Source organism: Phlebotomus papatasi, chromosome 3, assembly GCF_024763615.1.
Source record: "Phlebotomus papatasi isolate M1 chromosome 3, Ppap_2.1, whole genome shotgun sequence".
NCBI classification, from domain to species: domain Eukaryota; kingdom Metazoa; phylum Arthropoda; class Insecta; order Diptera; family Psychodidae; genus Phlebotomus; species Phlebotomus papatasi.
This window is the reverse complement of record NC_077224.1, coordinates 9,217,239-9,240,618: the sequence shown is the minus strand read 5'-3', so window position 1 is coordinate 9,240,618 and position 23,380 is coordinate 9,217,239. Positions and strand designations below refer to the sequence as shown.

The window sequence follows — 23,380 nt, the reverse complement described above, 5'->3', positions numbered from 1 at the left end:
AAATGAAAAGCACTAAAGACAGTTGGAAGAATGATGATGACAAAAGTCTATATCTTTTCTGTGCAATAAAATAGCAATTCTGAAGGCAGTGGAGAGGCAATTTCTCGGATTTTTCCTTCAACATAATTTATCACTTAACGTCCATTTCGAAAGGGATTCTATTGAGTCCAAGGATTTCATTCAGTCTTCCCTTGAAGAGGTTATATTGCTTGCTCGTCCCTTTTCGTCCATCTGAATTAAGTTCATCAAGGAGATATGAATCCCAGGAAATCAAAGTCAGAGAACAACATCCCATTAACACGGCGGATGTTACTTTATCATTTTGGCAAAGAGATATAGACATTATATGGAGGTATATACCCTATCGTGACCTTTATCGATTCTGACGCCCTCCTGTCCGCAGACTTTTTCGCGTGGGCGCATTTTACGCCAGTTCTTCATCATATCTTTTGCGATGTGTGATTATTTTCCTCATTAATCCCTCATTCATGCCCAACTCACAGCCAAACAGAAAATTATGTTAATGAATGAAAATACATTTTCACTGTTTATGCAACTTTTTGCCCATCTTCTTCAATGTTTCAACAGACACTCTCTAACAAAAATATCATATGACAATGAGATTTTTATGAAAATGTCCTCCTAGAATTTATAATCGTCATAATCGTCCTTTTCTGACTTTTCTTTCGCACTTCCCATTCCAAAAAAGTCCCCGTTAGAAGAATTATTTACTCCAACTTCTTAAGTTACCATTGACATCAATTATATTCCCTACACGTTTTCTGTGTAAATAATATACCAGAAAATTGTAGACAATTAATTAATGTCTTCATGCGCAATTTATCTCCTGGAAAAAACATCCGTTTTATTTCTTCACTTCGAAAAAAAAAGCTCACATTTGTCTTTTCTTTGAATTTTCTTGGAGTTATCGGGTAAACTTACAAGCTAAATATACTATCCCCTTTGCTCCTTCCGTAGTGATTGATCAAAAAATACCAAATCAAGCAAAGGATTTTTCATATCATGCGTGAAATCAAAGAACAGGATATTCTCTCATATTTGTGCAAACAAACTGAGAGGCTTTTTGCACGAAAGTATTGATTGAAGGATATTCTATTTCATCCTTTTTTCCAGATACAACACAGATTTCCATAAGGTAAAGACCAAATTTTCCAATTTAGATTAAATTAGGTAGAAATTCAAATTTGAACAGTACTCAATTTAGATCTTTATGGTTTTGGCACACCATTTACCTCAGTAAAATTTCATGAAATCAAAATCCACGTCCCTTTCTCTCTCAAACTATTTGCATAAGTCTATCTCACTCTTTCGGTCTCAAAATTGGACTGAACTAAATTTGGTGTGATGTAAAAGAGAAGAAGAAGAGTGCAAAAAAGTGGGACAAACATATACGAAGCTTTTAAGAAAGAGAAGGATGGGAATTTTGACTTTATGAAATTTTCCTGATCTAAAAGGTGTGCTGGAGCGGTGGCGGTCAAAATCCCGAATGTTCAAAATCCTGACAGGGATGAAATTATATGGAGGATAATGTGTAGAATAATTTCCCAAGATAGAAAATTTCCTTTTGCCTCCAGCAAGCGTGGCCCGGATAACAGATTAAGTACTTATTAAGTAGTTATAAAGTTCTTAACTCAAGGACATAATTTTAAGGAGTTGTAGAACATTCTACAACTTAAAAAAATATATGAAAATGAGACAAACGTCAACGCTTTGTGGCGAGTAGTGAAACTATTATGGTTTTTCTGACATGTCAATTCGTTTCATCGCTTTCTATCCAATGGTTAACATGTGTCCGTCGCATTCGCTATTCAAGTTTCCACTTTTTGTTACCAGATGTCACAACTTTCGCTCAAAAAAATCTTTAATTAATTACTTATTAAGGACTTAATTTATGTACTTGGACTAAGTTATTATTTAAGAGCATGTTTCATGCCTTTAATTATAATATTGCGCTAGTAACAGCTTACCTTATGTTAGCCGGGGGGTGCAATCGTGGGAGTAGTCGTGACACTTTTAAGAATTCGGAATTTTGGCTTTCGGGATTTTGACCCATTCGGTATTTTAGCGTTCGGGCTTTTGGCTTTCGGGATTTTGATTGGGACCCTTGTCGGAGCTATTATGGCTTCGGCATACCTCTTTTAGATCAAGAAAATTTCATAAAGTCAAAATTCCAATCCCTTTCTTCCTCCCACGCTTTGCGTATGTCTATCTCATTCTTTCACACCCTTCTTCTTCTTTTGATCATCACAAATTCAATTTAGCGCAGTCGAATTTCGAGTGCGAATGAATGAGATAGACATATGCAAAACTTTTAAGATAGAAAGGCATGTGAATTTTGATTTTGTGAAATTTTCCTAATCTAAAATGTGTATCGGAGCCATTAAATTCGGTAAAATTTTCATAAACATTTTTCTAAAGAGAAAATTAAGAGTTTATCATTTCACTTGCATAAAATAGAATCCATTTACGTAACGATTTAGAATTTTACTGACGAAAATTTAAAATTCTATTGCTCATTTCTTTAATTTGTTTTTGTTACCTTGCCGTAAATTAACGAATTTGGTCACACTTTATGTATTAGAAAAGTCTTTTGGATCAGGGAAAATACATGAAATCTAAATTTTTATCTCTTTCTTTCTCAAAGGTTTTGCACATGTCTGTCTCACTCTTTCGCACTCGAATCCAAATTGAATTTGTGTGAAAGAGTGGAATAGGCATAAGCATTGCTTTTGAAAAGAAAGTAATAAAGATTTTGATTTTATGAAATTAGGTTTCAAACACTGCAAAAGACCTTTCCATAATGACATTATTGCTTTGAAACCGAGAAGTGATTGACTTTCATTTTAACTACTCAAATTTTACTGCAAACCTTTTGGATCAGGAATATTCCATTAAATTAAAATTCACACCCCTTTCTGTTTCATGTGTCTGTCCTTCCCTTTTGCACTCAAAATTAAAATGAATTAAATTGGATTTATTGTGATGTTCAAAAGAAGAAGAAGAGTGCAAAAAGACAGAGCAGCCACATATGCTTGAAAAAGGAAGGGAAGTCAATTTTGATTTCCTGAAATTTACCTGACCTAAAAAGTGTACCGAAGCCATCACACTAATTTATTTATTTTTTTGTCGTAAATCATATTTTTTGCTTATCCACGGTCATATCCCTAATGCTTCAGGGAATTGATTAAGATCAGAAAAAATTGATGAAATCAAAATTTCTATCCATATCTCCATCAAAATCACTCTTTCGTACTCAAATCCAAATTCAATTTGTTGTGACGTATAAAAGAAGAAGAAGAAAATAGCGAATGAATGAAATAAACACATCCAAACATATTTTGAGTAAAAATCGGATGATAATTTCGATTTCATGAAATTTTCGGCTAAAAACAAACGAGCAGTAAAAAATTCAAAATAGTAAAAAAATCAAGATGAGCAGCAAAATATTTAATTTTGGTCAGTAAAAAACCTAAATCTTTACAAAAATGGGTCTAATTTATATAATCAACATCTAAAATTTTTGAAGATAAAATTAAAAGCCCCAAGTGCAAAAATTTGAACGATAATATCACTGTTTTATTTCTTTTTATTACTGTTCAATTTTACCTTTTTACTGCTCATTTGTACAATGCCGAAATTTTCCTGAAAGCGTACAAGAGGCACTGCCTCCAGTAGATCTTTTAAAATTGAACTTCAAAATTGAAGTTGACCTTGAATTGTATTTGGGCGAATACTTATTAATCGATTCATGATAACCTACCCTAAAACAACGGTTTTATTAAGCGGACAGATTAATCTTGTCAATATTTTGTCAAAAGTATGTTATTGGCCAATTTGACAAAATTTTTTCTCACATTTTACATGGAAAACATCCTTTTGACAAACTTTCAACAACATCCAGTTGGCCGGCAGTTTGACAAAAAGCTTTCCATATTCTGGAATGATCCTTTTGGCAAACTTTATTTTGTTAATTTGACAAAATTTTTAATATATTAATTTTCAAGATAATAAGAAGAAAAGAAGGAATGTAAATGTAGGTTACGAATTAGTAGGGAAACCATGCTACCTTCGGACGATTTATGCTTCGCACAAATCATTTTTTTAAATGTGTTATGAATGAATTTGGCCCATTACTATTATTATATTTTAATAGCCAGTCCAATGCCTCAAATTTTTAGAAAAGGGCTATGGGTGAAATCAAAAAGGAACATAGAGAAAAAATTGAATTGTCCGAAGCTTGAGTCGTCCGAAGGCAGCGCGCTTTCCCCTAATAAGTTAAAAGCTGCTCAAAAATTCCCAATTTTAATAACTTTTATTGGTTATTCCACACAAAATTTATTGTTATCTTTTATTAACATTTACATTCAGTTTTTTTAAATCTCGATTCCAGAAAATTTAAAAATTTTCTGATGATGTTCTGTATGAATTTTTGGTACTATAGAAGATTTATGCGTATCAGAGTTCTTACCGATAAATTTATTGATTGGTATTATTTTTTAATTTATTGCTGATATTTTTATCTCTGTAATTTGTTGGTGCAACATAATTTTATTACTATAAAACCATTTTACCCATCACTTCGAATTAATTACCTATTAAATTATTTCTCTTTATGCTGATCGATTGAGCAAATGAGAAGGGTAGAATGGCCTAATTCAGAACTTACTGAAAAAAGGCATTTCCATAACTCAAAATGGGAAAACAGAATTTATCCTCAATAAACAAAGCACTAAATTTTAATTTCTGTATTATCCGTGTCACAGGTTTATTAAATTTAGCAATCCTTGTGGCTCCGGCAAAACTTTCAGATCAGAAAAATTTCATGTAGTTAAAATTCGAATCCCTTTCTTTTTTACACGTTTTGCTGATGTCTATCTCATTCTTTCATACTTTTCTTCTTCTTCTTCTTCTTCTTTTAAACATCACAAAAAAATCAATTTAGCTCAATTGAATTTAAAGTATGAAAGAGTAAGCTATTTGCAAAACGTGTGAAAGAAAGAGATGTGAATTTCGATTTCATGAAATTTTCCTGATTAATGGGTCAAATTCATTAAAAACATTAAAAAATGAGTTGTTCGAAGCTTCAGTCGTCCGAAGGTACCGCTCTTTTCCATAATTTTAGCCCCATCTCGCTCTGCGATTGGCTAAAGCTTTAGGAGCTTTCAAGCTCCAGTCAATCAGAGAACGCTATGGAACTAAAATATTTAATGAGGAAAATATTTAATTTATAATTTATTCTTATTATTCTTAAAATCTTATTTTCCCAAAAAAGTGAAGAGGGATTAATAATAATTATGTTTTTGCACAATATGTCAAGGACAGTATACATTACCACGTAATTAACGTCAAGAATTGCCCATGACTCCGTTTGAGCATAGGGTGGAAAATTGTACGATTTATATGCACTAAAATGTGTGGAAAATGATTTCCTCCCAAGATATCAATGCCAACTCAAATAACCTGTTGTTCCTCCACCCCTTTCCCCACCCCCAAATATTAGGCAGCAGCAGAATTACGCAGAAAAACTCTCAGTGGAAAATTTCCAGATGCAGAAAAAAATAATTAAAAGGTTTAAGTCACTCACTTTTGCTGGCATCTTTGGTGGTTTCCACGAGAACGGATGTTGGTACACATTCAGCCACGACGATGATCGCCAGGACTGCTAGACACGAGCTGCTCAGTCTTTTGGCCATCCTGTCCACCTTCGGAAAATTGTGCGTTCACACGGAAAATTGGCACGAGAAAGAGAGGAAAATCAATTAGAACACTCTCTCTAGGGATGTCTTGGGGTGAGATCTTTCAAGGATGTTTTTCTGGTCCCCACTATCCTTGTCCCCAGGAATCACTGATTTCTTTTATTTTACCTTTGCGAACTGAAGCTCAGGCGATGACTGGACTTCTCCTCATCATTCACCATGCAATTATACCTTCGCATCCCACTTGTTGGGGCTGTTCTGGATGGGAAGGAATGCGCGGGAGTTGACGAAATTGCAAAAATGCTTCTCCGTCGTGTTCTGAAAATTCTGGGAAAATATCACACGGGAAATTGTAGCCATGTGAAAATCACGAGTTTTTCGCAATTTGTACGTATTGCTGAAGGCGAATAAAAACTTTGAAGGAAACTGTAAGATAGATTAAAACCGCGTCTGAACTTTCGAAAAACATTAATTCTGGCATAACAGAAGGATACCTAAAAACCTTTTTCAATATTGAAACTATAAATTTTTAGAGAATATTTTGCGAATATGGAGTGAATATTTGCCGAATATTGAGTGAATATTTGTCGAATATAGAGCTATTGAGCGAATAATTGTACCAATATTGTGCGAATATTAAGTGAATTACTGTTTGCTGAATATTGAGTAAATAATTTTGTAAACATTGTGTGAATATTTAGTGAATATTGAATGAATATGTAGCGAATATTGAGTGAATAATTGTTTGAATATTCTTCGTATACTGCGTGAATATGTAGTTCCTAGAATATTTGTCTAATATTGAGTGAAAAGTTTATGTAAATTTTTTTGGAATATCAAGTGATATATTTGGCGAATTGTGAGCGAATATTGTGCGAATAATTCTGCCAATATTGTGAAAATATTGAAGGAATTTATTGTGTAAATATTTAACGAAGATTGGGTGAATAATTGTTTAAATATTTCTGAAATATTGAATGAATATTTAGCAAATGTTGTATGCATAATTCTGTCTATATTCTGAAAAAATGAAGGAATAATTTGTTGCATAATAAGTGAATAATTGTGGGAATATTTAGCAAAAACGGAGTGAATACTGTGCGAGAATAAATCAAATAATTAGGGTAAGTGTGCCAAATTCCGACCAGCTTGCAATTCTGGCTACCTTTTTAGTTCCTCGAATTTCTATGAATTTTTAGTTTTTACATGCTCTCTCTAGAAATTTGCAAAAAATAACAAAAAAGTAGCTTCGATAAACGAGATGACGTGAAAAAGACATTGGAATAATTCCCGAAGGGCAATGAACTGTGAGAATAAAGGTGGCCGAAATAGGGCACCAAAGCTATTAAGAATGATTTTAGAGTAAATAAAGACGATAAACTGTCTACAAGGTCTCAAGCAACATTCCTTAAGGAGAAGGAAATAAAAAATCAATTTGTATTAAAAATATTACATTTCAAAGTTGATATTTTGGCATTTGCCAACTATGCCGAAATTTGGCACGCTTACCCTATGTTAATATTGTGGAAATATTTAATAAATAATTGTATTAAATATTTAGTGAATAGGGGGAGGCTTTGATCGTTCGCACATACGCTACCTTCAGACACTTCATATTTCTCCCATATTCCTTTATGAATCTCACATATGGCTATATATTTGTAATAGCTAACCTTAAATCCCATCTTTCCTGAAAAAATTGGGAGTCTAATCCTTTTTTCCTAGTTTCAGGAAGCAAAAAATAAAAACAGGTCCAAAACTGTAATTTTGCTGTGCAATATTTCATACGATTGTGCAGAATTAATATCACTTTTCTGAAAAACTACTATCACAGAGGGTAGAAGGGTTATTAGGAATCAGATTTATGTAAAAATCTTTTAGGCTGAACAGGCACTTTTTGTGGGTGGAAGAAAATTCACAAACTTGACTCAGATTCATCGATCGCACATAGAAGACATGGCTTCTCTCACATTTTCCAAGAAACTTCATTTTAGATGCGATCCCTCATATTCACATCTATTGTAATCTACCGATTTGATCCACCACTAAAAAGGAAAACTTAAAAATCGTAAAGTTGATAAACAAGAAGTAATTTGACTCAAATAGGCTGCATTTGAGTAATTATTAAGCAATTTTGCATTTGTTTGATAAAAAAATATTTTTCAAGCTTGCACAAACTGAATGTGCAATGAAAGAATCACATCTGCAATAAGCTCATACAGTTTACAACTGGTTTTTGACAATCTTTGACATAACCTCACTATTGTGTTTTTTTGCATGACAAAGAAAAGAAATTGTCCGTAAGAAGATGTTTTGTGAAAATTTTAGCTTGTTCACCTGCTGAAGCTCAATATCTGTGCTAAATTCCGATTTCTGTAGCTGCAGAAACAGAGAAATCTTCAATGCGATGCGCATTCAAATGTTTTTGTGCTATCCGGCTCCGTGGAGGAATGGTGGAATCTTGTGTGATCTTCTCGCTTGCAGAGTTTTAGTCAATTTTTAGCTTTAAAAACTTATTGATTCGTGTAAATTTGGTGATATTTGGACTTTTCAAGAAAGTATTCATCAGATTTAACCGTTTCCGGAGTGAAATTCTCGTAGAATCAAGCAAAAAAATGGTTTTTAATGTCAATAAAACATCTCTCAGAAAAGTTCCAAAAAAGTGATATTAAAATGTTTTATTCCTTGTACAAACGGTTTAATCAAGTAGATTAGAGTTCCCTTTAAACAATGATGTGCAACTTTTAGTGTCCGGTGCAAAATTTACGGTGAAAATGGGGTGTTCAATGATGGCGTGAATCGTGTGCGATAATAGAAACTTGATTCATCTATCGGACAAATCGCTATTAAATTTTCATTTTCCTCTGGAGGAAAATCTAAGGATTTCCTGGGATTTTGTTTGGTGGGATTATGAACCTTATAAGTAAGACATTTTTTTGGCATAGTTGGAGAATCCATACGGTTTGCATGGTAGTCAGAAAAAATCACTGAACTTGAACATCATTTTTGTGTGCGAAAGTTCAAAGCCTCCCCCTACTAAGTGAAAAACTGTGTGAATATTTCTCTAACATTGAGTGAAAAATTGTGTTAATATTCAGCGAACATCGTGTGAATAGTTATGTGAATATTTCCCGAATATTTAGTGAATATTTAGCGAACATTGACTGAATAATTTTGTGAATATTTGGCGAAAACCGAATGAATATAAAGCAAATTTTTTTGGCGATATTTTGGAAATATTGAAGAAATAATTGTGTGAAATATTTGGTGAACATTGCAAATACTTGGAAAATATAATAAACTCAATTTTTTAAATAATTTTGTTTTGATTAATTATTGATTTAAGTTAATTAAATAACGGTTACAAGTTAGAGAAATACAAATATATTATAAAAATGATGGTAAAAAAAATGATGGTAAAAAATCGGCCAAAAGGGAAAAATTTCTTCTGATTTATTTTTTAACAAAAGTAATAGAGCTATCCACTTACAATGTTCTGACAACCCCCCCCCCCCCCCCCCCAAAAGTTAATGCATGGAATCCAAATACCATATGGATTTTCTTCTCATCACACTCCTTCATCTTCAGAAACTACTCTTTTGAAAATATTTAAAAAAAACACTGGTTTATCGATTCCTTTCATTTTTGGATATGTTTTAGAGGTAGTCGAGGCGGACGTTTCGTCCTTAGCCACCAATTCTCTCCGAAAATTCCTTCATGGTTTTTTCAAGGTCAGTGGTCAATTAGTACTTATGGCTCCGGCACACCTTTTAGATCAGGAAAATTTCATGAAGTCGAAATTCGAAACCCTTTCTTTCTCACATGTTTTGCATATGACTATCTCATTCTTTCGCATACCAAATTCGATTGATCTAAATTGAATTTCGAGTGATGTTTAAGAGAAGAAGAAGAGTGCTAGAGAATGAGATAGACATATGCAAAGCATGTGAGAAAAAAAAGGGATTCGATTTTCGACTTCATGAAATTTTCCTGATCTAAAAGGTGTGCCGGAGCCATTAGGAATCAAATCAATTCTCAGGAAATTTGATTTTCGACGGACTTGGACAATATTTCATTTATTTTGAGAGATCTAGAAATTTTGTATAAGCCTAAGGAACTTTTATTCCGTTTTAGAATGTTATAGAGCAACTAAAATAGTGTAAAAATATTGACCTTGAAAACTGCAAGAAAGAATTTTTTTGGAGTATTGGTGCCTAAGGACGAAAAGTCCGAAATGGGGGTTGTCAGAACATTCTAAGTGGCTAGTTTTATTTCTACACTTTAGATTTTTTTTCGATTCACTTTGTTTCATTTTCATTTACTAAAAAGTCACTTCGTCGCAGCTGTAAGGGAAATTCGAAAAATTTCGAACGTTAACCAGAGTGGCTCAACCGAAAAATGGTTGGTTGGCGACTGGCCCAAAAAATATGCCTCACTTGGATTTTAAGAACAGGAAAATAAAGAGTTTATAACCTGTACTTTTCCTGCGATCATCTAGACCAGAGGTGTGCAAGAAAACGTTGAAACCGAATTTACGTCAAAAGAAACATGTACGTCTATGGTCAAAACGCTACTATAACAAACTTATTTTGACGTTAATTCGGTTTCAACGGTTTCTTGCACACCTCTGATCTAGACATATATTATATAGTTATGCTTACAGCACACCTTTTAGATCAGAAAAATTTCAATTTCGATCTGAAAATTGAACTGAACTAAATTTAATTTGGTGTGATGTTCAAAAGAAGAAGAAGAAGAGTGCGAAAGAGTAGAACAGACATATGCAAATCTTTTGAGAGGGAAAGGGACGAGAATTTTGATTTCAAGAAATTATACCGAACTAGAAGATGTACCGGAGCCATTAAGATCCATTTTGAAAAAAGAAATAGGTTTCTTTACATCTTTACTGACTTTACTGACTGCTCTTTATTGATTTTTTTTACTGTCCATTTTCAATTTTTTATCGCTCATTGTTATTTATCCTTTCCTCTTTCTGTGGAGAAACACTCCTATGACAATTTTCAGTGGACCGACTGAGAAGTCCTTATTGGAATATTCCACTTGCCATTTCCGTAGTTACAGGCCTGAGCTAAAAGAAAAGCCGAAGTGAATTTGGTAATGCCTGTTAGCATTTCTAGACATGCCGAAAAAATTCACGTAGAGAAAATGAGAAGTTTTTTAATGTGAAAATTGTTTAATTCCTTAGAGTTAAGTCATTTTCACAAGAAAATCCTTTTAATAATTTATTTGAATACAGTTATTTGGGTTAATTGTGAATAATTGTCAATATTACAATAAAAACATTGGGATGAAATTTTGAGCTGGAAGACATATATTCTTCTGAGTTGTCCCAAAATTCAGGATAGGTTTGAGAAAAATTCTTTTGTACAACACTATTTTGATTAATAAGCAATGCAAAAGTACATATTACAAGAAGGGACACGACCTGCTAATAAGGATAAAATAGAGAAGAAAATATTTTGTCGCATTTCAGAGATTTTTTGCAACCGCAGCGCCGCCAGACGTTTGTCAAGTGAGTTATTTGTGTCTCTATCTCTCTCTTACAGTTGATTTGCCCGCGATTTCAGAACTTTTCATTTGAAGTGATATTTGCATTTAATTTCTTTGTATTTCTGAAAGAATCAAGTAAAAGGATGTGTAGTGAACAGCTATCCGTCTTCCGACAAAGATATCAAGAAGACAATTTTTTTCTATATGAGTTTTTATGTCTGTTATGTCTTTTTGGCGCAAAAATATTTATCATGGCATCGTGAATGAGCGGGAACAGTGTTACCAGTATAGCTATCTGTAATTTCCATTAAAATTATCAACACAAAATTTCCGATATTACACGACTTTTAACGAGCACAGGTCTGCGTAGTACAGTGCACGCTCTCTAATCCGGATCGCCGTAAACCGGAAGAGTTATCGACGGTTAGATTTAAAATAATTTTGAGGTTATGTATGCACGAGTATTCAGAATGAAAATGAATTATCCTGTGATGTTTTTGTTTAATAAATGAAGTATAATAGCATAGAATTCTGTAATTATGTTTTTTAAACTTCTTTGAAACTTTTATTCTAATTCTAGAAAAAAAACCTTGTATTATATTTTCGAGACGTTGAACAAATTCAAAAAATCCATCCGGATTACGAAGCGGGCACTGAACTTCTCCGTAGGCGTAGTTTATTTCGGATTTTACTCTGTGAGTGTATTTTTGTATTTTATATATATAAATTATGATTTATTATTTCAGAAGCTTAATTTTATAAATAAAATTGAGCAGTAAGAAATTGCCAAGTGAAAATTATCACTTTTCACATGAGAGTTTTTCCCTGAAACCGAGAATAGGGGCCAATGTGAACTTTCTAGAACACAAACCACTACCGTTCAATTCCAAAAGATGTCGCTGATGGCAGTGCTGAGTGGGAAAATTCTTGGGACAACCGTGGGATCCGTCGGATCTGTCAGTAGCTTTTGTCCGTGACGTTTCTCTTGTTCGTGTGCGAAAGGTTTTTTTTCTTCAAGAGTGAAATTTTGCGAGAAAAGTGTTGGAAAATGTTCTAAATTCCACCTTGTGAGGTGCTCCATTGCTTGATCATTTTGATGAAAGACGAGGAAAAATGGATGATAATCTCTGGTATGTGTGATTTTTCTCAAAACACTGCCAATTCATTTGCAAAGATTGCGAATGACGAATTTCTTATCACTGTCTTATCTCTCTCTCTCGCACCTCTCCATCGCATTCCACGACGTGTCTTGGCCCCGGAAGGCTGATGGAACTGGAGTCGGCTCTCCTGGACGACTGCACCGTTAACGATATCTACTCCATTTGCAACGGCAAGACCATTCCGGAAGGTCTGCGGCCGGATGTTTGGCAAGTTTGCCTGGACGTTCGCCACAAGAATGACCAGCTGGTGTCCTTCAATGAGATCTTCGATTTACCCTTTCAGCGTCAGCTCCGCGAAGATTGCGACAGTGTCGTGAAGCGCCTCGGCAATGACGATGAGGACAAGGTGTCCGTGGTCTCGGATCTCGAGTCCATCCTCACATTCTACTGCAAAAATCGCAGTCTCAAGTATGAGCAGGGCAACGGATGGATTGAACTTCTCCTGCCCCTGCTCTCCCTCAAACTCCGAAGGTCAGTTTGCCATTTTTTTAATACAATTTTTCAGAAAAATCCCTAAAGTGCCCAGAGTGCAGCATCCAGGACAGAACAAGGATGCTGCGAAGATTTCTATTCAATTAAATCAATTTCATGCGCGCATAAATTACATTTTTGCCACTCGAGAAGCAATTAAAGCCAATTATCAGACAAGTGAGTCACTTTTAGTGATGCGATTAAATATTCCTTGCCAGTTTATTTCATGCTTTCCTCAAAAATCACGAAATTACGTGATTTTTTTCAAGCAGAGAAAGGAGGGAAAAGAGTGAAATTCTCAAAATTATTCAATCGAGAGGGAATTTTATTTCTATGATTAAAATCACAAAAACGAATTTAAAGTTTAGCAGACTGAAAAGATTCTGTGATTTCTTCATAAAATTATTGTTTTTAAATAGTTTTCTTGTCCATCAACTTCAAATTCAAATAAAAAATAAATAATTATTGTTCTGACGTGCAATATGCAAAAGATAGTAGATCGTAAAAGTTACAACCGTGAAGAATTTGCGAAGAGACAACTGAGAAAGAGGAGAAATAGTTACTGTATGAGCATTTCTATAAAAATTATAATTAATAATCTATAATTTAATCTTAGTTTAATAGTGTATTTTTCCCTGAAACTGTCGCAAAATCTTGACATTTGCATTTTAATAACTTTAAAAGATTACAGGTGAGTCCGACAGCCTTACATAAAATAGAAGAAGAAGAAGAAGAAAAGATTACAGAAAAGGTTCGGTTCTTAGATAAAATCTCCCGGTCGTTTCGTAAAATCTCCCGAGTGTGTCTTGGCTAAAATGTAAAATTTGGCAGATACTATTTTCTGTCAAATCGTTAGAAATCTGTCTTATAAACACGAATTCATAATTAGAAAAAAACACTTTTGAGATATTTTAATAATAATTAAATAAATTTGGAAATGAAAGCAAAATGACATATCTATTTTTTTCATTATTTTTTTTTTAATTATTTTCTTTTTTCATAAATTTCGTTTTAAAAGAGCTAGATAGCCTTATTAAAAACAAAGAAATTCTTATTATAAAATAAAAACAACAAAAAAAACTAACGTTTTTGGTATTTTGAAACCAAAAAGTCAACCAAAGATCAATATCGTCGGTTGCATCGACAATTGACGTATCAGGAATTCGTCGATTGCGTCTACCTCTGTCGTATCTGCATGGTTTTGTATCTCCATTTGGTGCAAGCATCAATACAGACGTCTCCTCTTGCGTGAGATGCTGACACAAAAGAAATGCAGATACGACAGACGTAGACGCAACCGACGAATTGTGACAGCATTTCACACAAGAGGCGACATCTGTATCTTAACTTTCACCAAGCAGAGACAAAAAATATGCAAATACAACAGCGGTCAATGCAACCGACGAGTTTGAGCTTTCTACCTTTTCTCAGAGAGGAGTTACAGTGGAAAAAGTCCTCATTTTGTATGGGGACTGCTAGAAGGAGTGGTGAAGGGAAACGCACATATACAAGGTTAAAAAGCCTTCCATTACCCTCGATCCTATGCCAAGTTTCTGATTTCTAATCCTTTTCAGAGAGGAATTATAGTGGAAAATATTCATTATTTTGTATGGGGGCTACAAGAAGGAGTGAAGGGGAGAAGAGTCTAAAAACATGCTTAAAGAGCCTTTGATAAACCTAGATCCCACGCCAAGTTTCAGCTTTCTACTTTTTCTCAGAGAAAAGTTATAATGAAAAGAGTCCACATTTTGTATGGAGGCTACTGAAAGGAAGGGTGGGGGAAGGTGGTAGTATTCATGGATAAATAGCTTAAGTCATACACTGTATTCATACCAAATTTCAACAAAATCGGTTCAGCCGATCTTGAGTAATTCGATCTCAAAATAATATATTTTTCGAAAGGATAAAGGCGTTTTTACAAGGATTACCGACGAACATCGCCCTGAGTCTCTGCAGTATTTTATCCTTTATCATTATCTATAAAATGCGTCTAGTCCCAGCTGTGGATGCCACACAGATCAAATCCCATACAGTTTTTGGCCATTGTCTTCTCTTATTTACTTGAGGTAATTCCAAAAAAAAAAGCTAGCTATATGAACCCGAATGAGTCCGATAGCTCAAACATAAAATAGAAGAAGAAGAAGAAGAAGAATTCCAAAAACCTCCCGGAGGTGCTTGGAATTAAAAATTAATTAAATGTCCATTCAGATGCTTCAGTCATTTGCACCGGGCGGGACTCGAACTCACAATTGTGACAGTCGGTCGAGTCGCAACGGAATCGGAACCGAACGCTCTTACCAATCGCACCACGAACTTCTCAAGACTAAAATGTAAATTTTACCCTACTGTGTTGATTCGAAATTGGTGTAAATATTACCCATTTTAGGTGTATTAGGGGTTAAAGTTACCCATTTTCATGTCAACTTTACCCGTAAAAAGGCAAAAAGTAACATTGAAAATTGTAGATATATTTTTACAGTTAAAAGGAGTTACTGATATGACGAAAAAAGTTGATCGTACCCTCTTTTTTCTCAGTGAGAGTTTATAAAGGATCACCAGTCTTTATGTGCACTCTCTTAGTTTTGCTGCGAAACTTCAACAAATGATGCACAGAAATTAATATTTTTGTCAAAAGTGACGATTCATAAGTTCAGGAAATGTGCAGGATTTTGGTTTTCAGCTAACAAGGGAAGTACTCGAGTCATTAAATTCAGAAAAATCTGTGGCTTTGTTCAAATACACAGAAAGTCATCAAATGAAACGTGGTATTCTCTTCAGTTTCTTCCGGTGTTCGTCAGAGGATTGCCTTCTTCTCAAATCAAAGACTAAAAGTTTTTCTCCAAAGCTTTCAACCCTCGGTATGGGTCTTCCTCAGTGGGTCAATTATAGTCTTTCTATTGATTTGGAAACGTTTTTCGTCCTCTTAACACTACACATAGCCACAAAACTTACTTTTCTTGGGAAAATTTACTATTATTTTTTCTTAATATAATTTTATTTTTTGTTTGCTGCTTCCTCTTCAGTGGTTTTGTTCCAACTGTGGTCCTCAGTCTTTTTTCTCCTTTTATTCCTCTGTGAACGGAATCTTATCCCTATTCACAGAGGAATAAAAGGAGAAAAAAGACTGAGGACCACAGTTGGAACAAAACCACTGAAGAGGAAGCAGCAAACAAAAAATAAAATTATATTAAGAAAAAATAATAGTAAATTTTCCCAAGAAAAGTAAGTTTTGTGGCTATGTGTAGTGTTAAGAGGACGAAAAACGTTTCCAAATCAATAGAAAGACTATAATTGACCCACTGAGGAAGACCCATACCGAGGGTTGAAAGCTTTGGAGAAAAACTTTTAGTCTTTGATTTGAGAAGAAGGCAATCCTCTGACGAACACCGGAAGAAACTGAAGAGAATATACAACTGCGTCAGATACAGTATTCGAAGAAACGTGGTATATTCAAAAAGTGCGAGATTTGGTTAATTATTTTAAAAAAGAGATGGCAATGGGTCTCAGCTTTGCGGAATGCTCGAACTCATGAGACAGAGCTCTCCGTGAATTAATTTTTCGCATGATCTTTTGATGTTTACTCATCCAAGAGATCAAATTAATTCATAAAGCACAAAAGCATTTCAAAATCAAAAATTGGTAAATAAATTATCATTTTAGAATGTTCTGGCATGAGGTGCAAGCATATGGACAAACAAAAAATGTAAACACGAGAAAAGCAAGTCATTCACGGATAATTCACCGATTGATTACTGATTCCAAAACCAGTTATACTTTGACTTTCGCAAGCTGGCGATTTTTTTAGGTCATAAGTTTGGACGAAATGTTCGCCTAGACCACCTCCAAAACATATCCAAAAATAAAAGAAATCGTTGGAGCCGTTTTCGTAAAAAAAAAAGCATGGTTTTGTAGGGATGGAGTGGAGTGGGGAGAAATAAAAATCACAATAATGTTTTTTGGGTCAATTTATGGTGGGGTCTTCTGAAGATCCGAAGTTTATATTTCTTACCGTTTCGCCTCTAGATGGTTAACAATTTTATAGACAGAAAAAAGAATATTTAAAAGGATTGGTAATTTACGGGTACTTAACCGATTGATTACCGATTGCGATCGATGCAATCGGGTTGAAAATTTCAAGACCTTTCCAAAAAATCGAAATTTAACCAAATCGATTGAAAAATAGGCCCTCCAAAGTGGTTTGATCTTTGACGTTAAAAATCCAAGGCAGCGATTGCTTTAGGTCATAGGTATGTTTGGACGAAATGTTCACCTGGACCACCTCCAAAACATATCCAAAAATAAAAGAAATCGTAGGAGCCGTTTTCGAGAAAAACCAAAAAAAATCCAACTAGATTTTGGTCTCAGAATAACACCAATTATCTGTCCTTTTCTGCGCAAGAGGGCTTTATGTTCTCCCGTCAGTGACGCTGTAACTGTTCTCAATTTCACATTCTGAAAACTTTGGTTCGAAACGAAAAAATATCGGCACTAATTTTTTTAATCTCTTCAAAAGTTTACTATTGTAATGTAAATTATATTGGAGTAGGCTTTCAGGTTTCGCACATACTCTAGCTTTGAACATTTCTTATTTTTCCCAACTTCCTTTAGTGTATCATAAAGCTGTGCTCTACCACTTTACCCATTGGGTGCCCTTTAAATTTTATTTATATGAAATAAATAATTATAAAGATTTATAGATGAAACATTGAACTTCTGTAAGTTTTTTGTGTTAGTAAATATCTAAGACACACCTTTGTTTTTTATTAGTCGAGACTCAAACCGTCTTTGTTTATTTGACCGTATAGGCTTTCGGCTAATCCAAGATACAAATCGTAGTCGGATAGCATTAGAATTAGTAGAAAACATTTCTAGGAATAGTAATATGACCAATTTTATCCGTTTTGGAATGTCAGATACTGTCGTAATATAGGGCTCTGATTATTGGCGAGGTTTATTGATAAGATCGACCCTGTAAGCTCATTTTGTGTATCTCTGTAAAATTCAATGTTTTCTTCCATGTTACAAAACATTCAGCTCACCCTTCTCACATTCGTCTTTTGATAAGTCAACCGACCTAAATAACTCACTCATTTATTTACTGAATGATTTTCATAGTCAATAAACTTCAGTGAATCACCAAGTAAACCCAAAATCCGCGTCAATTTTCTCTTTTTTGAGTGTTAAAATGTAATATTTGCTTCCAGGTCTGATACTTACAATCTCTTCGAAGCCATCCGTGATGCTTACATACCGAAGGGCTGCGTGAAACAGGGCAATGTATTTCACCTGTTTCGCCTGCTCATTCTCTACCATGATCCTGAGTTGTGCTCAATGTTGGACACAAAGCGCATAACTCCTGATCTCTACTCCCAGTCCTGGTTCCAGAGTCTCTTTGGTGCTACCTGTACCCTGCCTGTGGTTCTGTCCATGTGGGATTTGTACTTTCAGCAGGCAGATCCGTACCTCGTATTCTTCCTCAGTCTCATCATGCTAGTGAATGTGCGCGACAAGATTCTGGCCATGAAGGATGAATCCAAGGAGAAGATCGTTGAATTCCTCAGCAATATGCCGTGTGCTCTGGAACCTGATGATGTCGTGGACTTTTGTTCCCTGGCCCAGTACTATGCCATGAAAACTCCCTCATCCTTCAAAACTGACCTCCTTCAGACACTCTTTGGTGCCCATGTCGACTCCCCCCTTGATCCTATTGTTGCTCAGGCTCTTTGCCTTCCGGTTTCGGTGTACGAACTCGTGGATAATGCCTCAATGGAGACACCACATCCGGAAGCTGTACGCTTCTTTCTGGTTGACTGTCGTCCGGCTGATCAGTACAATGTTGGACACTTATCAACGGCCTTTCACCTGGACAGCAATTTGATGCTGCAGGAACCTGTGGCATTTGCAACAGCTGTTCAGGGTCTCCTGAGGGCCCAGAGGCAGTCCATTGAGGCCAATTCTAATGCCGGCGGAGAGCATTTGTGCTTCATGGGATCGGGCAGGGATGAGGAGGATCAATATACGCACATGGTTGTGGCTTCATTTTTGCAGAAAAACACCAACTACGTCTCGTTGCTCACGGGAGGCTACGCAGCCATCCACGAATACTTCGGTGACCACATGATCGACTGCCTGGAGGATCACGATGTGCACAGGTAAACACAATCACTGGGTTACTGGTACCACCAGGTTGCGAATCGTTAGGGGTATCGGTTGACGGTAAACGCAGCGAAATGTGAATGGTGTTCATAATTCATGAAAGAGTAACGTCGGGTATGACAACAAAAGGAAGGATCGACAACGGGGATAAAACAAAGTTATCGTGAATTGTTCTTCCTGTTTTCGGATTGTAATGAAGATCGGGGTACGAGGGAAGCTAGAATTTTTCGCTATCAACAGTCAACCTTGAATAAAGAGCGAAATGTGAATGCTGTCCCTAATTCATGAAAGAGTAACATCGGGTATGACAACAAAAGGAAGGATCGACAACGGGGATAAAACAAAGTTATCGTGAATTGTTCTTCCTGTTTTCGGATTGTAATGAAGATCGGGGTACGAGGGAAGCTAGAATTTTTCGCTATTAACAGTCAACCTTGAATAACGAGCGAAATGTGAATGGTGTTCCTAATTCATAAAAGAGTAACGTCGGGTATGACAACAAAAGGAAGGACCGACAACGGGGATAAAACAAAGTTATCGTGAATTGTTCTTTCTGTTTTCGGATTGTAATGAAGATCGGGGTACGAGGGAAGCTAGAATTTTCCCCTATCAACGGTCAACCTTGAATAATGAACGAAATGTGAATGGTGTTCCTAATTCATGAAAGAGTAATGTCGGGTATGACAACAAAAGGAAGGATTGACAACGGGGATAAAACAAAGTTATCGTGAATTGTTCTTTCTGTTTTCGGATTGTAATGAAGATCGGGGTACGAGGGAAGCTAAAATTTTCCGCTATCAACGGTCAACCTTGAATAATGAACGAAATGTGAATGGTGTTCCTAATTCATGAAAGAGTAACGTCGGGTATGACAGCAAAAGGAAGGATCGACAACGGGGATAAAAAAAAAATTATCGTGAATTGTTCTTTCTATTTTCGGATTGTAATGAAGAACGGGTTACGAGGGAAGCTAGAATTTTCCCCTATCAACGGTCAACCTTTGATAACGGCGGAAAGGGTATTCCAGGCTAAAGAGGATCCTACATCTAGGCAATGACCTATCAAGTCATTACGAACCGGAGCGAACTGTTAACGATGTCCCTAATTCATGAAAGAGTAACATCGGGTATGTCATACAAAGGAAGGACCGACAACGGGGATCACATAAAGTTACGAAAATTAGGGTACGAGGCAAGCCTAAACATACCTTTGACAATCCTCAACCTTGAATAACGGCCGAAAGGGCATTTTGGAGTTCTAGTAACAATGTTTAGTTAGTCAGGGGAGAAATCTGATAGAGAGAGCAAATGGATGACAAATATAGTGCACCAACTCGACTATCTCAGCGGGATTTCCTCTGATTTAATACAGAGTTCTTCGGTCAAGCCTAGTTATAAGTTGCTCAAAGTCCGTTTCTGCATACGTGTCCTCGTTCATTAGAGTTAACATCATCTATCTACCACTTCTGAGCCTAACTGTCCCATGTACCTTCGGTTAAAAGTACCGAAAATTGTGTGCAGCGTTTATAGTGACTACTTAGCATTCCTTTTGAAAAGGAAGATCACATTTGATCCCCCAACAGGTTTCAGTTTAAGATGCACCTTTCGGAAGATCAAAATTAGTTTACCGTCCATAACGCACCTGGTTTCTTTCTTGACGAAATGTTCTATTTAGTTTATTCATTACGACTTTCTATCCCGAAGTATACGCTTATGTGTTAATCTCTTTGAAAGCATCGTCTTGATGAAACTTTAATAGTATTACTGTATGAGATCCTTTGCTAAGAACACTGAGACTGTTTTCGGAAGATTCCCCGGTCAACATTTTTTTTCTTATCAATCAAAGCAATCAGAATTTTGTCAGGTTGTTTTTACATTCGAATCGATCACATTTTTAAATGAAACGAAATTCTGCAATGCCAAAAATTAATCATTATGTGATTGATAGATGCCTCGTCTGCTGTGGAAATTCCACTCACTCAAAGAACAACAACACAGCTAGGAATCCCATCAACACTCCTTCCCAAACAGCCTCGTCGTCATCCCAGGGACCTCAAACGAAGATCACGGCGGATCTTTTTAGTAAATTGGGCGCATCACTCAAATCAAAATCAGCCGAGATGAAGGGGAAGTTATTTGAATACATTGTCAATCCAACAACGAGCATCAACAGCACCAATTCCGGGCAGAATGTTGTGGAGAAGCACGTTTCGGCGTCTGAGAAAAACGGACGGAGATATCGAAATGTTGCCCCGGTGTTCAGTATTGACGAGGAGAGTGAGGAACCGGTGAATACTGGAGCAGGAGACGGTGACGCAAGTCCCCAGGATGAAACAGATGCCAAGGAAATTGTTCAGTTGCAGTCATTCCTCAAGCAACCGGATGTTATCACGAGTTTTAGGTGTCAGGAAGTGCACATGAATGGAAGGATGTTCGACAGTCACTTGATTGTGACCAAAACCCATCTAGTTGTCCTCAGGGACTTGGGTAAGGGTCAGAGTCAGGTGATTGTGCGACGACATCTTTCCAGTATCGTCAAAATTACCGCCAAACGACGTCACAGAGACTTGATAACATTCAAATATGGCGTCCCCGATGGTGAGACCCTCCTCATCACCGACATGGACAGATTCTTGATTCCCAATGCGAGCAATGCAACGGAAATTGTTTCGCGACATATTGTGCAACAGCTGGAGAACAGCAAAAATGCGTAGGAGTAGTGAGATAGCCCCCCCCCTCCCCCTCTTCAATTATATTTATATTTAAACTTCTGTGTAAACCTCTTTTTTGTTGATTATTTTAAAATATTTTGTATAAATTAGATGTTTTACTGAAAACAACCTACCATTGTCGCTTTCTTTTCGTCATTTAGTGCAATATTAAATGCCTTGAAGAACAATAATTTGTTGGTGTTTTGTCAGAATTTGTAATGGTTTTCTTTTGGTTTGGTCAGGAAAGTTTGGTAATTATGCAGAGAATATTTTCCTAAGAGGGGTAAGTAAAATGGTAAAATGATTCTGTTTCAGCCCTGTGCATGGTGAATTCAACGTTTTCTGAGACTGGGCTTACTGGGCTAGTCAAAGTACAAGCTTAGTGTAAGGGTCTAAATAAACTTAAGCTGTCTATACACTAGGAAAAATATGGATAAGTGGGCCTTCAATACTATTGATAAAAAACTTCAATTATTGAAGAAAATGCCTTCACACAGGAACTAATACGTTTCAATATTGATACTTTGTGTCATTTTCCAAGTCTTGCGGCTTGAGATTCTTCTTCGAGAAAATTTATCATTTTGCTCCTGGAAAACTTTGGAAAGTGTTTATCGAAGTTCATAGGGATAGTGTTCAATGAATTTTAGTGGAAAATTTTCCAAAAATGCGAAAGAGGTGTGTTTTTCTGCAAATTTTGTGCCAGGTGGAATTCAATCAAATTTTAGATAAGTTCTTTGCAATTTTTCTTTAAAAATTGCCGTAAGTGATCTCTTGTGTGCATCATTAAAGAGTCCTTTGGAACTATGACCCCATATTCCAAATTCTAACACGAACGAAAAATAAGAAAATTGAGAGATTCATTATCTTCTCTAAAGTCTCGGATAATCGAGAGAAATCTTTATGAAATGCAGCAGAAATTTACCAGGAGACCTCTGAGGATCGAGACACTATAGAGAGATTCTTGAGGATCACATTATTAAGCAAATTCCCTCGCAACAGGATAAAATCGGTTTCCAGTAGGAAATCACATCTCCTGAAACGTATATTTTTCTCCACATTTTTTTTAACTTGCACCTAAATCCACTAAACACATCCCAATAGACTTCAAGAAGTAATTTTCGAATATTCTGCAGCAGAAAATTATCGAATTTTTGTGAAAGGAAAAATGAATTTATTTAAGAAAATATGAAATGAACTTGATATTAAAAATTTTCTTCAATATTTCTTCCATTTCTTCCATATTCCGCTTCAATAATATTATGAAAGAGTTATATTGATGATATTTGTTTCAATGTGTAGGGGTAAACAATATTGATATACAACATGGAAGAAAAACCATCCATATTGAAACGAATATCGAAGAAATTGCTATACACACTAGACAAATTTCCTTCAATCATCCAAATTTATGTTCATATCGATCCCTCAGAATATAAACCGAACAACTCGCGAATGGCCAACTTTTCAAGAGAGCGATTTAAAGCTGAGATTTTGCATGCTGATCATAGGATTTTTAAGATTTGGAACCCATATAACTTTGAAAATAATTAACTTTTCGGTATAATATTCACGGGGAAGGTAGAGGGTGTCAAGTAGTACCCGAAAAGCAAAAAAAAAAACGAATTTGGCAAAAAATCGAGTTGTTCGGATTATAT

The 23,380-nt window shown here is 35.6% G+C and overlaps 2 protein-coding genes across 3 annotated transcripts in view; one reads left to right on the top strand and one right to left on the bottom strand.

Annotated features, from left to right (window-relative positions):
* LOC129806637 (uncharacterized) overlaps positions 1 to 6,039 on the bottom strand; it is a 45,654-nt gene extending 39,615 nt beyond the window's left edge. The window contains exons 1-2 of one of the 2 annotated variants that reach the window (XM_055855368.1): positions 5,886 to 6,039; positions 5,606 to 5,723 (exon numbers count right to left, since the gene is read on the bottom strand). In XM_055855368.1, coding sequence (XP_055711343.1) covers positions 5,606 to 5,714 — 109 coding nt within the window. In that variant the 5' untranslated portion in view covers positions 5,715 to 5,723; positions 5,886 to 6,039. The remainder of the gene's footprint in view (positions 1 to 5,605; positions 5,724 to 5,885) is intronic. The other variant, XM_055855369.1, reaches the window with a different exon arrangement.
* Positions 6,040 to 12,148: 6,109 nt separating this feature from the next.
* Positions 12,149 to 21,916, top strand: LOC129806633 (TBC1 domain family member 23). The gene is made up of 4 exons (XM_055855357.1): positions 12,149 to 12,358; positions 12,491 to 12,859; positions 18,064 to 19,011; positions 20,963 to 21,916. Exons 1-4 carry the CDS (start codon positions 12,342 to 12,344, stop codon positions 21,726 to 21,728), a joined length of 2,100 nt encoding a protein of 699 aa, XP_055711332.1. The 5' UTR covers positions 12,149 to 12,341; the 3' UTR covers positions 21,729 to 21,916.
* The last annotated feature ends 1,464 nt before the right edge of the window (positions 21,917 to 23,380 follow it).